Here is an 18,123-nt window from a genome sequence, read left to right on the forward strand (position 1 = left end):
ATTTTACTGACAATTCCATGAAAAATACGAATACCAAGTAGAAACATATATGATGAATATTTAAAAATATGACAATGTTGCAAAATTGCTTTATTTAATTTAAAAATCACCCTGACAACTGTATTACTAAATGAGATCTATATTTCTTAATTCCTTTACCAATATTAATACTGAAAAAAAAGAATATATATATATATATATATATATATATATACACACACACACACACACACAGACATATATACACACACACTTTAAGATCATTTGTCCTCTTCGGTCATTTCTGACCGAATTTTTGATTGATTTGTTTATATTATTACTTCATCGGAAGGGTACGAATCTTGGTAAAGTTTTCAGCACTTGTTATGTGAACAAAAAAAATCATGGACATAATTTGAAAAGGTTAAATGGTACTGAAAAAAATAGTCACACTGGTCAAAAATGACCACATTGATGTGGTATGAATGGGAGTATGAATTGAATTGAAATGAATGAGAGACTTATTTCATCTAGTGAAATATTTTGGTACTGTGGCGAAACAAAATCTTATTGAAAGCTCAAAGCTGGTTTTGGTTTTCTTGCAGTTTTAGAGTAAAAAGTGTTTTTGAAAATATAGATTTCATATACTAATTTAAAATAGTATTTTTGTGGATTTTTCATAACAATAAACGTAAAATTCTGTAACTTTTAAAGTTCACTTTTTAAAACTTTTTTTCACTTCAGCAATAATTTGCCAAGTGTCGTCTTTAAAAAGAGATCAAACTTAAGTCTGTGCTTTAAAGCATTCAAGATTTACGAATACATGGATTATAACTAGCCTACTGCATAAATATAATGTAGTACCATAAAATCCCACAAATCAAACAGTTGATGGACCCCATTGACTTCCATAGTATTTATGTTCCTAGTAATTGAAGTCAATGGGGTACATCAACTGTTTGATTACCAACATTCTTCAAAATATCTTCTTTTGTGTTCAGCAGGAGAAAGGAATTCATAAAGGTTTGGAACAACTTGGGGGTGAGTAAATGATGACAGAATTTAATTTTTGGATGAAATACCTTCAAGAGTAAAAGATGCCTTTAAAATTAACATACCAACACTGATGTTCCACTAGAGCTGTAAGTTGGCAACATAATACTTTGGCAAAATATATCTGCTACTCAAATGTAGCAATGGATTACATTGAATTATTGTTCGGTATGTGTTTTACAGTAGTGTACACATGGCTGGACAAAGGGAATCTCTCAAAAACAATAAATGCTCACAATGCGGAACCATTTTAGACATCAGTCTGCGAACAAGATAAAAAGGTATTTAGCAAGAGATCAGGCCGCTCTTATAGATCAGCAGGCTAAAATTAGACCTGGTCCATGAGGTTTAGACGCTGCCAACACTTTCAACCGTTTGTTGTTGTTGTTATGTCTGCAACGGGTTACAGTCAAAGCTTTGGACCCCGTTCGATTTGCATAATGTCAGGAAAATGAAAAGCCATTGGTGACAACTAACTGGATTAAGGAATCTTGATTGAGGAGCTGCCCGGAGTGTAACCAACGGTGATGTGAGAAGGATTTCCCTTTGTCGGTTCTGTGCCTGTGCTTTCCTGGCCTTCCAGCTAATCCTCAGCTATTCTCACCAACGACCTTGGGCTCATGCTAATCTGACCGTAGAGAGAGAGAGAGAGAGAGAGCGAGAGAGAGGGAGAAAGTCTGCCTACCTTTAAACCTTCAGAGGCTGATTCTGCTCGTGTTATGGGGAGTTTGGGTTTGGGGAACATCGTCTGTCTGATGGTAAGTTCCTAACTTTCCTGAAAACTTTGAATTAGCTTTTCATTGGCAAAAGTCATTAAATGGTGTGTTTGAAGTTGTTTTAGATGTCCATTTGGTAAAATGTTTTACGGGGCTTGTGTGCCTATACAGTAGAGTTAATGTTGCCTCCATCACAAGGATGCAGCAGAGAAATGCAATGGTTTGCAAGAAAAGTGATGCTCCAGCATGTAATCAAAACTTCAACTTTTAATGTTTGCTCTTTGATGTATAAGCATTTGTTGACCGATTTCAGAGAGGCAGGATGTGTGTCCTTCAGAAACAACTTTTGAACAATCTTCATAAAACTAATGATTTCAATGACCTGCCATTCTCCACACTCTCAAAGGACCTTTCGCATCCTTTACAGTTTAGTTACAACCAGTTCATGAAGTCTGTACATCATTCAGTGGAATAGAGTGTAACCTCAGTTAAATCCTTCACTCTCAGAAGGTACAAAAGCTGTCACTGGGGTGGTATCCTTTCAAAAGCTACGAATATACACCATTTAGGTACTAACCTGTACATTTAAGACCTTTAATATGCACCGTTTAAGGGTAAATGCGTCAGGTGTACCCTTTGAAAGTGACCGTTTTTGTACCTTTTTTATACAGCAAAAGTCATCATTATGAACCATTGATTCATATGTGACTGAGCTGTAGTAATAAAAAAAACCAATGAAGCAAGCATTGAATGTGAATGATAAGCTAAAATGTATGTGCATTCAATTGTTGCAAATATGCAAGTGATCATCATTTGCAATAGTTTAAAGAGGGACAAACACACAATGTGTGTGTGTATATACAGTACATGTATGTGTCTATACATGTATGTATGTGTCTATATTTATTATTTAACTTTTTTTTTTTTTTTTTTAGTGAAATCTGTCATTCTATCATATCTCCTAACATCTGTGTTCAAATTAAAAGTAGTTCTTCTTATAAATTCGCGTAGCGGTTTTATCCAAACTCGGCAAATTATATCTCAAGAGTAAAAAAGCAGCTATTTCAGTCTGTTCCTCTCACAAAGGACAAAGCTAACGCAAACAAACTCAGGTTCCTGTCTGTGTTGTTCTGTCAGTGTCTCTCTCAGTTTGCAGTTACTTCGGTATGAACGGCCTGGTGTGCAGCAGTCATGCTCTGTGAGGAGTCTTCAGCTGGGCTCAAGGCTGCTCTGGATTCTCTGGATACTGAGACGTCCACAGATCCTGTGCAGGAAGTCATCCACAGTAGCACTTATTTTTGCCCTGTGATCCCTGCACATGTGGGCATCAGGTGGGTCTAAGCCATTTATCCAAATACCCATTAGACACTGGTGACGTAAATATGTGCAGTCATGAGTTTATATTCATCTGATGTCAGAAAGTTGCAGAAAATCTCTCACCAACGCTGCATTTATTTGGTAAAAAAATACAGTAACATTTTAATTACTTCTTTCATTATATATTATTTCAATTTTAAATACCTGTATTATATTTTTATGTTTTAAAATTGATTCCTGTGACATCAAAGCTGATTTTCAGAAGTCATTACTCCAGTTTTTAGTGTCACATGATCCTTCAAAGTTCAAAATTATTAATTCCTTTAACTTATAATATTGTATATCTCACAGTTGAAACTTTATATCTCATATGCATAAATCTATTATTTGTAACATTTTTTTTAACTAGGGTACAAACATGCTTCCATTCCAAAATAAAGTGCAATAATATATAATGATAATGATGAACTGATTCAAATAATGGTAACTCTAAGCGATGTTGGGTGATGTCACTTCTTGTTGACATTTAAAGTATTGTCAAACAAAACGGAGGCTAGCTAGACCCTCCCTTCCTCCTCATCCGCGCACTTACCCCCCAAACCCCACCCCCAAATCTTCCTTGTCGGTTAATTTGGCCAACATGAAGAAATCGTAATCACCCCAAACTTTTGAAGATAGTGTGTGTGCATGCATATATGTGTGTGTATGTATGTATATATAATTTAAATATAAGTAAAAAAAGCAAGAAATGAAAGTCGTTATTCTAACACATCTCATGTTCATATACTGACCTCACAGTTGAAAATATATCTCATATCTATTCTTTTTTAACTCTATCCACAATTAACATTTGTTTTAATGTATTACTATGGTGCAAACAGGCTTCCATACAAAAAAAAAATAGTGTTAACATGATTTTTAAACAGCCCACGAAAGGCTTGCTTATAGCCTGCACATTTCAACAACCATCTACATCGTGAATTTTAGTAACCTGGAGTCCTGTGTAATCTTCAGTTCTTGTTTTCTGATGGATATCCTGGTCTCTCTTTTCAGCCTGAACAGCGAGGAGCCGTTCTGTCGTATCTGTCATGAAGGCAGCAGTGCGGGCGATCTGCTATCACCCTGTGAGTGTGCCGGGTCTCTGGCGATGGTGCACCGTGTTTGTTTGGAGCACTGGCTCACGGCCTCCAGCACCAGCCACTGTGAGCTCTGCCACTTTGAGTTCTCTCTGGAGAGACTTCCTAAGCCACTCACAGAGGTACAGGAAAATAATCAGCAGTAGTGCTTTTGAATGATTTAATCCTCTTTTTGCTTTAGAATATTTCTAATGAGTCCCTAGAAATTTCTAATTTCTAATGGCCTATACACTTTGAAGTCCCCTTGTAGTCAATAATTGTATCCCTTATAACTCATCTTTGATAACCAAAATTACATATTTAAAGTTTTTTCACCCTTGCCACAATTATTATACGTGGATCTATGAATATGCAAATTAGCCCTGCCTCCACTCACTCACACCAGCTTAGAGACTGTCTTTGGTTCACTGCAGTTTTAAGGAGAATATACTCAGCAATGGTGTTGACTTATGAATTTGCACATGGTTTGTGTTAAGGATATTAATCTTTTACCTATCTTAAAATATGTCAGTGTTATTGTTTTGTCTCAAGATGCACACCAATAATGTTTTGTCGAAGGCACTTTCATAAAAGCTACTTAAATTTCCTAATTGAACAAGGGTCTAATCCTGGTTTAATCTAGGCCCTGTCTGTGAAACCAGGCCTAAACTTAATTGACCGTGTGTACTGTAAATGACATTAAAGCAGACGAAGAGGCAATGCTTTCGAAGGTTGTTAAATGGTCTAGCCTACCTAGGGTTGTTCTTGTCGCCTAAAGCAACAGTGACAGCTACCGTTGATGAGTAGCAGTAATGTTTTTCCTAGACTTAGTTATATTAAACTGTCTGAAAACAAAACAGGGTACTCAAACTGTCTAAATATGTTCTACATGGCCCATTGCTGTATATAATGTATATAATATATCTATATATATATATATATATCTATATATATATATATATATATATATATATATATATATATATATTCACATGTTAGTAAGATATGCCAACATTGGAAACCGATTTAAAGTTGTTTTTTTAATATATTTTCACATTTCTATCATTAGATATTTGAGTAAGTTGAAACCCAATACTTGCATTTAAAAGTATAATTAGGCAATTTCTCTCAAAAAAAAAAATCCTTTCATCACTGGCGCGCAATGAATTCTGGGGTAGGCAAGGCTGCGAAGGATCCATCTGTTGTATCCTTCATTGTATGAGAAACAACATTTGAAGGAGCCTTCGAATTGGGACAGCCTTCGCCGCGCCACTGGGATGCAATCAGCGTCCGAAGGATACTGCTTCAGATTTGGGATGGAGCCAATGAACCAATTTAGAACATGACACACAAGCAAGTTAAAGCAGAGATCACACGAGGGGAAGAGGGAATCACATGACACTAGACAGGAACCATGGCTGTAACCGAAATCGCATAGAAGGGGAAAAACAGCATGCGACAAAAGAAGTATGTCTGAATTTATACTCCTAAAAGAGTAGGTAAAGTAGACCACCCAGATGACCTACTTCCGGTGAGATTCTGAAGTGTGCATATGATGGACACTTTACTATCCCATGAGGCCACAAGACAGGATTTATGAATGACAGTGAAACAAAGAGAACTGATGCTGGTAGGTCACATGATAATGACAACATGGCGGATGTAGTACATCCGAATTACATTCATACTACACATTCATGCTACAGTATATAGAACATACTTTTTAGTGGTTGCAAAGAACTGTAATTACTTATTCAAATTATGTTTTATTAACACAGTTCGAGAGTCACACATTCAGATAATCTAACCAATCAGCGCAAGAGGAGGCATAAGAGCTGACTCACATCGGTTCCAAAACAGTTTTCCAGCATCCCTCCTCACTCTAGATTATTCCTATCCCAGGCAGGGATGGGGGAGTATACTCTGATTTTGGAGCCCTCTCCCCGGACAGCAAGCCAACTATTCATATTCCATACCTGATCTGATTATATAAATGTGAACTAGTGGAAATAAGTACCTACTCAAGAGAGTATGTGATTTAGGACGCAGCCCTTGACTATGACAATATACAAAATAAACGACATGAAAACTTAAACCTAAAACCTAGAACAGAAGTGATTTGTCCTTTTATCTATTTGTGATTTTATCACAAATATTATACATTTGTGATTTATCTATTTGAATTGACAAAATTAAAAAAAGTTATCTTACCTTTTTGGGTAAATGTCAAAAAAGCCCATGCAAAAAAGAAACATAATATATAATTATAATATTTAATGAGTTGTTTTTGTGTTTTGTTTTTACTGTTGATGCAACATAAGATGTGACCAAAGAAATAAACAAACACCTTTTAGTAGTTCCTGAAATGTGTAGGATTCATTAGTCCTATAGGGCCTAGTGTTTATTTTTTCACATTGATTTTCAATTCTGATGAAAAGAAAAGCTTTACAAATCAGACCCAACACATATTTCTGTCTATGCAAAAAACAAAAAAAAAAAAAAAGTAGTGTTTTGGCAGTCATAGATGGATTCCTAAAACGTAGCTAACAGTTAGGCTATATTAAGTCCCAGATTGCACAATAGTTAATATTTAGCCCCTCTTGATTTTCAGTGTGAAATTTATTTTAAAGTAGTCCCGTTTGCTATAATTTCGTACGTTTAGCAGATCGTGAAACTACATCTTGGGAACCGACTATTTACTTGTTGTTGGCTAAATGTTGCTATGGAAACGCAGATATTGTCCGACCTCAGTTGATACACAATTCACTGCGCGTTTGTCAATCTGCCCTCACAAATGACTTTAGAATTTATTTGGAGGCATAAAGAGATCTAAAACTGCAAATGGACATATAATAGCATACACTCTGCAATAGTCACAAGGAATGCGTTTTAAGCAACATTATCATCAGCCTTCATTCTCATGGAGTCAGTCACTCTTGAGTCCTGAGTTGTGTCTCTGCTTCACTTTAAGGCACACAGCAGATATTGGCAGGTCTGCTTTACCTCGACATCTTTTAAACAGTAATCCACTTAGCAGGAAAATGAGATTAGATGAAGAACGTATCCCTGTCGCTGCAGAGGCTGGATGGTGACATGCCGCTTTATTAATGTCATTATCTCATGTTTGGGCTGGAGGACAGGAAGATGATACTAAGAGTCCATGTGCATCACAAACCTCACATGCCCTATAAATGATGTGCCTTGCACTAAAGTTAGAGAACAAGCAATATTATGACAGATACAAATACAGATTATAACTGTCTGATAGCCTGTATCTGATATACTTATGCATCATCATACAGTAAAACTATACTATTTATGAATAATAATAATCCATCCATCCATCCATCCATCCATCCATCCATCCCTCCCTCCCTCCCTCCCTCCCTCCCTCCCTCCCTCCCTCCATCCATCCATCCCTCCCTCCCTCCCTCCCTCCCTCCCTCCCTCCCTCCCTTCCTTCCTTCCTTCCTTCCTTCCTTCCTTCCTTCCTTCCTTCCTTCCTTCCTTCCTTCCTTCCTTCCTTCCTTCCTTCCTTCCTTCCTTCCTTCCTTCCTTCCTTCCTTCCTTCCTTCCTTCCTTCCTTCCTTCCTTCCTTCCTTACTTACTTACTTACTTACTTACTTACTTACTTACTTACTTACTTACTTCATTACTTACTTATACGTGTAATACCCTTCTAATCATCTGTTTTTCATGGCTCCAGTGGTTCACTACACCGTCTATGCAGCACCAGAGGCGGACGCTGTGTGGGGATGCGATCTGTTTCCTGCTCATCACACCATTAGCCAGTCTGTCGGGATGGCTGTGTGTGCAGGGAGCCATGGATCTGTACTACAGCAACAGCATGGAGGCCATCGGACTCATAGTTCTCACACTGACACTCTTCACTATTTACCTCTTCTGGACTGTTGTAAGTTTACTCTTGTTTTCAGTCAAGCTAAATGAAAGCGCACAGATGCTGCATTCACGCCATGTCGTAATTACCGTAATTACAAGATGATAACCCGCTATGTTCTGCTTGGAGCTTTTCTATGGCGATAAATCAATGAACCGAGTGCACAACTGATTCTGGTGCATGCGGTAAATTACTTTTTTTAGCGATTTTGAATTTCTACGGCAACACTATAAACGGCAAAAAGAATCTGTAGAGGTCAAGTCGGAGTTTTTAATCTGTAGGCTACCAGTTCTATGAGGACTTGATTTTCACACATCGGAATCTCGTAAAACAGTAATTTCAACATGGCGTAAATACACCTAGATATTTTTTATTTGTAGTGTATGGATCCCCTAAAGAAACAACATGGTGGTGGTCATAAAAAAAATGTAGATGGAAGGAAAAACACATAGGCCTATTTCAAAACATTTGCATTCGCTCATAATACTTTGCGTCCCCCGAGAAACTCTGCATTTTCTCGCAATATTTTTGCATTCCCACTTTCTCTCAATAAAGGAAGGCACGATAGAATCTGGACTTTGGTGAACAAATCTGTAAAAGAGTAATAAAAAAGTCAAATGACACTAAAATGGCCAATCTTCCTTTTTTTACTGCAGGTATCCCTCCGTTACCACATTCACCTTTTCAGGACGTGGATGACGACGAATTCCAGCGTCCGGCTCCAGATTCCCCGCCCTGTGAAGACACAGCAGAAACAAAAACATCTAATGATGCACTTCTTGTGCAAAAACAATAAAAAGGAGACCATGGTGTAATGCCGGCGACAGCATCAGGAATAAAAGCCCAATGGTTATTTCAGAGACCCTGATTTCATGATGTCTTGATTTTGTGTGAAGCCCTGATTTAGAGTCACACTCAGATTTGGAGTGACATTTGGGACACACACACTGAATTGAAGCCATGCCCTAATTTGGAGTGACAACATCATTTTGAGAGCGATTTGGAGACCCTGATACTGAGTGACGTCCTTAATTTGGAGCAACGTCCTGATTTGGAGCGACATTCTGATTTGAAGTAGTGTTTTTACTCGTGTTCACTTGAGTTTTTAAATGATGGAAAACTCTGCAGAAGAAACTTTTCTGTCATGAAATTTCATCAAAACATTGGAAAAGCATGTCAAACCACTGGAAAAGGACATGCCTTCATAATTATTCCAGAGAACAATGGTGTTGAGATGATAATGATTGAGCTATTTATACCTGCAGGTTTTACTTTACAAGATTGTTTCATAATTATTCAGAAGAATCTAGGTGAATGTACAGTAAATAGGTAAGACAATCATACAGATTTGCAGATCATTTCATTACTGTTTGCTTTATTAAGGAGACACTGGAAATATATAGAAAAGTGCCCCCATCCCCCCTTGAAAAAAGGAAAAATATTGAACTTTAACCATCTTTTAATTACTTGATGAGCTGAATTGAAAAGACTAAAACAAATTTGCTTTAAAATCTTGTAACATTGTGTGCATTATTAATGTCACATCAGAATATCCAACCCGATTCTCATGAGAAAATATAGACTATTGTTCAAAGGTTTGGGGTCAATACGATTTTTTTCTTGAATTAATACTTTTATTCATAGAGGATGCATTAAATTTGTCAAAAGTGGCAGTGAAGACATTTAATATCGTAATGTTATAAAATATTTCTGTCTCAAACAAATGCTTTCCCTTTTTATTTTCAGGATTCTTTGATGAACTGAAAGTTCAATGTATCATGGTTTCCACAAAAATATGAAGCAGCACAACTGTTCTCAACATTTATAATAATAACAAAACAAATTTGAACCGCAAATCAGCATTATTAATGAATTTTGAAGGTTAATGTGACACTGAAGACTGGAGTAATGATGCTGAAAATTCTGCATAAATCACAGGAATATTTTATATTTTAAACTGTATTCAAATACAAAATTTTACATTCTAATAATAATAATACACAATATTGTATGTTAATACAACATAAAAAATTCTTACTGATGCAGTTTTATTTTGTGTTAGCCTAATTTAAATCATAATTCACCACCAGGTCACCACAAGCCAAAATTTCTCTTTTAATATTGAGATTTTTTTTTTAACTTTTCTGTTGTGGATGTGGACACGATTTAATTCCTATTGTGAAAGTGAGGAACAAGCAAATAAAACAAGTTTTACTGTTCTTATTTTTTGTTTTTACTCTTACATTTTTCTATCTGCAGGTACAAATATCCTGGGGTGTATTTTTTCCCCCCCACTGAGATCTGAATCATTCAGAGACTTAGCAGGCTGGATAGCTTTCTCCATTTCAATGCGGCCAGAATACAAATAACTGCGTTCAGTGAGGTGAATTGGTCTGCAGTCTAAAAAAGAGCAGTAACTGATCTTCATGCTTTAAGATGATTTATAAACCGTGAATATTGTTCAATGTTAGGCTAATGTAGGCTACACAACATAATTACAGGGGTAGCAGTAAATCAATTCAATTCAATTAAAAATGTATTTGTACAGCGCTTTTCACAATATATATTGTTTCAAAGCAGCTTTACAGAATGTGCATTTCAGAAATGTATATAGAAAAAATACAGTTAGTTAATCATGTAGTAATTTAGGGCATAACATATCGCCGGCGTTGAGTCGTCTCATCACAGGTGTTGGGGCATCTGAAGTCTCCCTGAGAGGCTGGATACAAACTGGAGCTGACGAACGCTATTTACCTCGGGACTAGGGTCCCGAGATAACAGCAGAAGAGCAGATGGGAGATAATTAGCATAGCTGCTGTTCATAATATTAATGCATTCGATCTGATTCAACAGTGGTATAAAAGGTAAGCATTATGTGAATGCTTGGCTAAAGAGATGCATCTTTAATCTAGTTTTAAACTGGGACAGCGAGTCTGAGCCTCGAACAATATCAGGAAGGCTATTCCAGAGTTTAGGAGCTAAATGCGAGAACGCCCTCCCTCCTTTAGTGGACTTAGATATCCTAGGAATGACCTGAAGCCTCGAATTTAGTGATCTTAAAGAACGCGATGGATTGTTGGGCGATAAAAGGTCCATTAAATACACAGGAGCTAAACCATTTAGGGCTTTATCAGTACTAGTGATACTTTGTAATTGATACGGATCTTAATAGGTAACCAGTGTAGAGATGATAAAATTGGTGTTATATGATCATATTTTCTTGACCTAGTAAGAACTCTAGCAGCTGCATTTTGCACTAACTGTAGCTTGACTATTGAGGATGCAGGACAGCCAGCTAATAAAGCATTACAGTAATCTAGTCTCGAGCTCATGAATGCATGAACTAACTTTTCTGCATCAGAAACAGATAGCATGTTACGTAGCTTAGCAATGTTTCTAAGGTGGAAAAAGGCTGTTCTTGTAACATGAAATATGATTTTCGAAAGACAAGTTGCGGTCTAGTATAAATCAAAAAGCTAACTATTCTAGAACCGTGCATCACTGCTATTGCAATCATTGTCCTATAATTGCATCATATGCACAGTAACAGCTCAGAGTCTAGAGAAACACTTTTCTTTTTTTAGGCACTTTAAGAAAAATTCTCAAAAGAAACAGACAGCCAATGTTCGTCGCTGGGCCAGCATGCAATTTATTTTTATTTATTTTTTACTTTTGTGTTAATGACAAAAGCATCTGCAGTAAATAAATGATGAATAAAGACCTCCCAATTGTTTCCTTGAAATAATTGGTGCAGCTGTGAATAAGATCGAGTCATTCGTTATGTCTCTGGAAGCCATTAACTTTGACAATTGCAGTGAACACAAAACCGCAATTGCCAAGAAGTGTCAACAGACGGCGCTGATCATGCGCATGACTATTATTCACATTAGTGTTATTTACATACTAATTGCTCCTAAATAACGTTCAAAATGTGAAAATGTGACCCCCCCCTCCCCCGAAACAGTGGATGACATTCTATTTCTGTGGATATTTGTGTCTTGTGTGCATTATTTTAGGCTAATTTCACAAACCTTTGGATGTTGTGTCTGTTTCAGCTTTTTCAGATGTAGAAAAGTGGCGAGAAATTTGAGGCGGAAGCGGCTGTAAAGCTTTTTAAAATGTGCCCATGAACTTAGAAGATAAGTAAAACTTCATTCTTCAAATCAAAATGTGTAGCCTAATGTTCGTGGCTTAGAATTCTTTCATTAATAATTTTGAAATTCCCTATGGAGAAAATGAAAGAAAAAACCCTTTTTTCTCATTATTATGACTCTTATTATGATTCTTATTAAACCACTATCCAGAAATCCTGCCGTGTACCTGTAGGCCTACCTGGACACCATTCTGTCAAAGATGTGTGAAAGATTCTTTAAAACAAGTTAATGTTAGATAACTAATAGACTAAACTGGAAAAGTATCATTGTACTGTCAAATGTTTATGCAAATACTGCATATACATAGTTAAAGTGCAAATATATTGTATTGATAATTGTAGTATGAAAAAAAGACCGTTCAGCTGGAGTGTTAAACAACGCCCCCGTCTGGAGGATTAGTTTATAGGCCTAGTCTAAAACTAACCATCGAAATGTCTGAGTCCACACTCTCAAAATTCTGATTAAACCAGTAAATAAAGCGTTTGTTTTTTAAATAATCTAGAATAAAGAAAAGTCATGCTGTAAAACAAATACTAAATATTTAGGATTCGTCACCACTTTCGGGTCATTAATCAATTAACTAAATTAGTGACATTGATCATGTGGCTCCATTGAAGCACAAGAAGATGCTCTTTGTATAATTCTCAAATCATGCTGGTAAACATCATAAGGTTCAGATTGCTCAAATTATTCAGCTTGATGGTACAGTTAAAATGTAAGACTAGCTATATATAATCTGCAAAGAAAAACTTTTGTATCCACATAAACATCATGCCAAAAAGGTATTCATCGTGTTCAAACATAATGTTAAGAGGTTTAACAGATGTCAAATATATGATTTAGCTAGGAAATTTGAAATGTCTTCTAGTTTTGGAATAGAAGAATTGCTAAATAAATAAGGAAAAGAAGAGAATGAAAACTGTTGCATGGTTTTCTTCAACAGCAGGTGGAGATAAAAGTCCATGGATCCACTGAAAGTGATCCGACTCTAATAACGATGACGACTAAATCCTCTGTGCTCAGAAAGCAAACACATGGATGCATATTATGTATCATACTTTTGCAGTTCAGACTCTAACATCTAAAATCTAAAATACACATCCGTTGTTTCAATTTGCCACAGCATATTTAAATGTAACGCTTGAACACTTCACACTATCTGTGTAGAATAGTAGCCTAATGCACTTACAGATCCAAGAACTCACTAATAGACTGTTTAAAAGAATGAAAAGCTTTGCACGTCTGCTGCTCACTTTGACTTCAACCACGACAGGTGAAAGCATATCAAAGCATCGCTGCCAAACGCTACTCTACTCTTCATAATAAACAGATAGGCTATGATGAGCCCCAACAAGCTCTTTTGATCACTCGCAGGAGCATATAGAATGATAAAAGCTGACATGAAGTGCTGGGCTGCTCTCTGGAATTGATCCAAATAGTTTAATAATGCTGGGAAAGTAGGCAATTTGAACACTTCAAATGTCTGAATGTCACTGCTTGAGATAAAAGAATCTTGTGCCTCTTGGTTTGATATTGTGTTATCTTTCTTATGGAAGGACATCCAGATATTTTTAAGGCTAGGCCTATAGCAAAAGCGATTGTCCACAAAATTTCTGTCAACATTTACTAACCTTCATGTTCTTCCAAACCTGCATGCGTTTTTATCTTCCGTTGAACTAAAAATATATCTTGAAAGAATGTTGGTAACTGTTTATATAAGTAGGCTATTATATATAATATATATCAGTGCTGTCAGATCAATTGCGCTGAATGGCATCTAACATAAAAGTTTGTTTACATAATTGCATAGCCTACTGTAAATATACAAACTTTTATGTTAGATGTGATTAATCACAATTAATCGATTTGACCGCACTAATATATTTATTTTATTATATATTTCTTTCTTCTGTTGAACTAAAAATATATTTTGAAAGAATGTTTGTACACTGTCTGTGTGTAGCCTGTTGCGTTTGTGTTTACATAATATGTTGGTGTATATACATTATATATATATATATATATATATATATATATATATATATATATATATATATATACATATAATTTTTTTAAACTATAAATTTAAGGTAACGTTTAATTGAAATGTTACTGTATTTTCAAAACAAGGGTATTTCTAATAAATCTTAGATTGGAGCAAGTTGTCACATTTTCATTGGGGCAGTTTTAATGTGTTTTAAATGTTGCATATTTATATAATTAGGCTACGTATTTATGGACTAAAATGTTGATATTTCTATAGCCTATAATTAAATATATATATTTTACTATTTATTAGTTTTTGGGGGGCAAAAATAGGCACTTTAATTACAGGTTCCATCGCAACACCTCACCCCATGAAGCGTGACAACATGCCCCGCTATGGGGGGAGCGTTCTAGGCGCGTCGCGTCCGGTATGGGACGCCTAGTGGACTATAAGCTCAGCACACGAACTTCTGTCAACTCAGTGCTCAGTACGCAGACGTGCGCTGAGGATATAGAAGAAACTCACAGTCATTCGACCTGCGTTCAGCGTTTATAACACCCGACTGACCGCACGTGACGGCCACTCGACATTCAAGTGCGGCGCGCGCGTTTCATGGATTAAAATGTGAATCTATGAGTTACTTTGCAGCAAAGGTAAGAGCTGATCACATAAACGCACGTCTTTTCTTAGCTTTGCATGACGAGTTTTTCTAGAATGATATCAGCTTGTCTTGATCTTTATCTTCATGTTTTTAATATGAGTCATTAATAAAGCAACTTTGATTTGTCTGTATTTGCGTTTGGTCAGATCGTTCATCTCATACTGTTTGCAGCATCTCATATAGGCTATGCATTGATCTGATAATATAAAAGCTGTGTCATGTGAATATAGGTACATAAGACATTCATTGCTGCACAGAAACCTATTGCACTGCATTCCTACTGCTGTTGCATTATGCATGGGGAATACCTCAGAAAGAGGCTGTTTTTCCCCCCCTGTCAAAAACCTTGTACCAGCCTAGATAGGGTAATTAAGTCAATCAGGAGTACCCCTGCCTGGCACTTTCAATCTAGATTCAACTGTCTCCTCAGAGGTAAATAATCAAGCTTCATTCTTTCAGCAGCAATGATGACCTGTGTTTAAAACGCATCTCTCTCTCTCTTTCTGTCTGTCTCTCTCTCTTCAGGCTGATATCTGACTGACATCATTCACCAGACAGCTCTGGAACAGGATTTTAAAGATGGAGTTCTGGATTTTGCCCATATGTCAGATCAGCTTCATGTTGACACTGATGTCATCCACTGGTCAGGTATGATATAGGTCAAAAATAGTTTTTGGTGAAGTTAGTTATCACCTGAATATGATCAATCAGATTTTCTCTACATTATTATACTTGGCTAATAGCTGCTGTACTTTAATCATCTACAGCACTGGCTTTACAATTACATTTCATAAGTTCATTTTATAATAGAACGCTACTTTGACATTACAGCAAGCACGGCTGGGTTATTACTGTCATATTGCAGCATTGTTTAGCTGACAGTGTTTTGTTTTAAACTCATTTGTCCTCTCCAATGTGCAATATTGCCACATATAGTGTGGATTACACGCTTTTACATTGGTTAAACATCATAATGGTGACATCACGTTATCCAAGCGCAAGGGTTAATGGGCGTTCGGCCATTTTTGAAACCCACAATGTAGCCTGATCTGTTTTTGTTTATTTGTTGTCCAACGACAGAAAATTAGGTTGATATTGCAGTAAAAGTTTGAATTTTGTGTTTTATTGTAACAAATTACTGTAAAAGAACTGGCAATAGAGAAGAGTGCATGAAGATTTGAACGTGTACAGGTGTACATTTTTGATATTTGTTTTTGTATAATGAGTGATAATTATAATCGTGCATTAGAAGTCACACCTTATATTGGACACAATGTTTTATTTATATAGTGCTTTTATAATCCACATTGTTTCAAAGCAAAAATGATCCTCCAAAATATTTGATAAACGTATAACGTATATTTAGTCTATATCTCACATTTTGTATTTTATTAACAGTTTTAGGGATTTAGAGTTAGTTTAGTGAGTTTTAGTGACCAATCCAGACCAATCCATTTCATATTTGACCACTTTGAGATTACCATAATTTTCATATAGTTTATGAATAGTAATGGTTATGAATAGTAAATGTAGCAATTTTATAGATTTTAATGTGTACTAAAGTATGAGGTCTGCAAGATGATTTTAAAGAAGTCTTTTGTGCACCAAGGCTGCATTTATTTGATATAAAATACAGCAATAAATATATTTAACAAAACAGTAATATTGTAAAATATAAGTACAATTTAAAGTGTACTGAATAGATTTTAAAATGTATTTTCTTCCTGTGATTCTAAGCTGAATTTTCAGCATCATTACTCCAGTCTTCAGTGTCACATGATCCTTCAGAAATCATTCTAATATGATGATTTGCCGCTCAAGAAACATTTCTTATTATTATCAATGCTGAAAACTGTTTTGAATTGATAATAATTCTGTGGAAAATAATAATTACTGATAATAATTACTGTTCTGTGGAGACCGTGTTACTTTTTCAGTAATCTCTAATGAATAGAAAGTTCAGAAGAACAGCGTTTTTATTTATTATTTGAATTATAAAAATGTAATTGTCTTTAATATCATTTTTGATCAATTTAAAGCATCCTTTCTGGCAATTTTTTTTCATTTCTTTAGAACTCTAACTGACCCCATACTTTTAAACAGTACTGTATCTGTCATTTAAATCGAATTGCTTGATATCACATCTGCATCAGCCATTAAAATGCCCATATAGATTCTGTTGTTTGAGAGGGAACATTGCAACCTTGCATCCCAGTTCAATTTGTGATTATATTAACAGACCAACTCAAATATTCCAGTCAAATGTCTCAGCAAGAGACAAGCTCCTCCAGCCTCTAAGTCAAATTATAGCCTCAGACTGCATCTCAGGTCTGGAGGGAATCGTTGAATCTTGCCTTCTTTTTTTGTGTTAGAAACAGGTTATAAATAGAGTGCTGTTGTGGATGTTAATGGAAGAGCTGGCATGAACGTGGACGCCAGCCTAATCCATCGCAATAGGGCCACTCGATAACAGCCATTAACAGCAGAGCTGCCACCTAAAGTGGCCAAATCTCTTTGTCCTACGCGCCGGTACATGAAAAACGACAGCTGAAACCCTAGTCCTTCCTTTGTGGGATACTGCCGTGGCTGAATGAAATGCAAGTGGAAAGACGGAGGAGAGAGCAGGTAGCGTTGTGGCATTAGTGAAGCAATGCACTCTGGGATGGAGTTACAGCTGGCCACATCGAGCACCTTTTCCATGCACACACCATTTGGCTAGTGTCATTCATTCCCTAGTTTCGTACTTTTGCGCCATTTTTACCACGTCAGAATTGATCATTTGCATTCTGCTGAGTGAAGCAGGTGATTGGAGTCATCCATCTAGGAGGGAACAGGTTTGAATTGAAATTTGATATGCATTTATCCAGAGTCTCCATTAAAGCTCTTTGCAGTAATCTTTCAGAATAATATTTATTCTATGGGCTAAACACTTCGTCTTGATTTATGCACGAGTGGGAGCCGCCGGTGGGGCTCTTTAAGAAGCTGTGAGTTTCAGCACTGAAAGTGAAGCAGAGTCTAACAGGTGTTTTCACTACTCTTTTCCCACATCTCCGATTTTCCTGCTTTTCCTATTAGAGAGCGGCTGTGCTCTTTCACCTCACTCTGGCAGTGCGTTTCTCCTGGTAGACGCGCTCGCGCACACATACACATGCTGACACTTTCTCATGAAAGGCTTTTGCAGGGTCAGTGTTAGATGTGGGCATATGTATTTAATTTTACCTTTTGTTCAGCCTGATAAAGGGA

The 18,123-nt window shown here is 36.4% G+C and overlaps 2 protein-coding genes across 3 annotated transcripts in view; both read left to right on the top strand.

Moving 5' to 3' along the window:
• Window positions 1-1,137: 1,137 nt before the first annotated feature.
• Window positions 1,138-9,816, top strand: marchf3 (membrane associated ring-CH-type finger 3). The gene is made up of 6 exons (XM_077227952.1): window positions 1,138-1,313; window positions 1,442-1,790; window positions 2,886-3,079; window positions 4,119-4,323; window positions 7,887-8,093; window positions 8,735-9,816. The coding sequence occupies exons 3-6, from the start codon at window positions 2,940-2,942 to the stop codon at window positions 8,891-8,893; spliced, it is 711 nt and encodes a 236-aa protein (XP_077084067.1). The 5' UTR covers window positions 1,138-1,313; window positions 1,442-1,790; window positions 2,886-2,939; the 3' UTR covers window positions 8,894-9,816.
• Window positions 9,817-14,678: 4,862 nt separating this feature from the next.
• Window positions 14,679-18,123, top strand: part of adamtsl3 (ADAMTS-like 3) — a 207,245-nt gene continuing 203,800 nt past the window's right edge. Inside the window, exons 1-2 of one of the 2 annotated variants that reach the window (XM_077227978.1) lie at window positions 14,679-14,872; window positions 15,406-15,528. In XM_077227978.1, the coding sequence (XP_077084093.1) occupies window positions 15,460-15,528 (69 nt within the window). In that variant the 5' untranslated portion in view covers window positions 14,679-14,872; window positions 15,406-15,459. The remainder of the gene's footprint in view (window positions 14,873-15,405; window positions 15,529-18,123) is intronic. The other variant, XM_077227980.1, reaches the window with a different exon arrangement.

This window comes from Siphateles boraxobius, unplaced genomic scaffold, assembly GCF_051911475.1.
Source record: "Siphateles boraxobius isolate OS27281-9 unplaced genomic scaffold, OSU_SipBor_1 130, whole genome shotgun sequence".
In the NCBI taxonomy this organism is placed as follows: domain Eukaryota; kingdom Metazoa; phylum Chordata; class Actinopteri; order Cypriniformes; family Leuciscidae; genus Siphateles; species Siphateles boraxobius.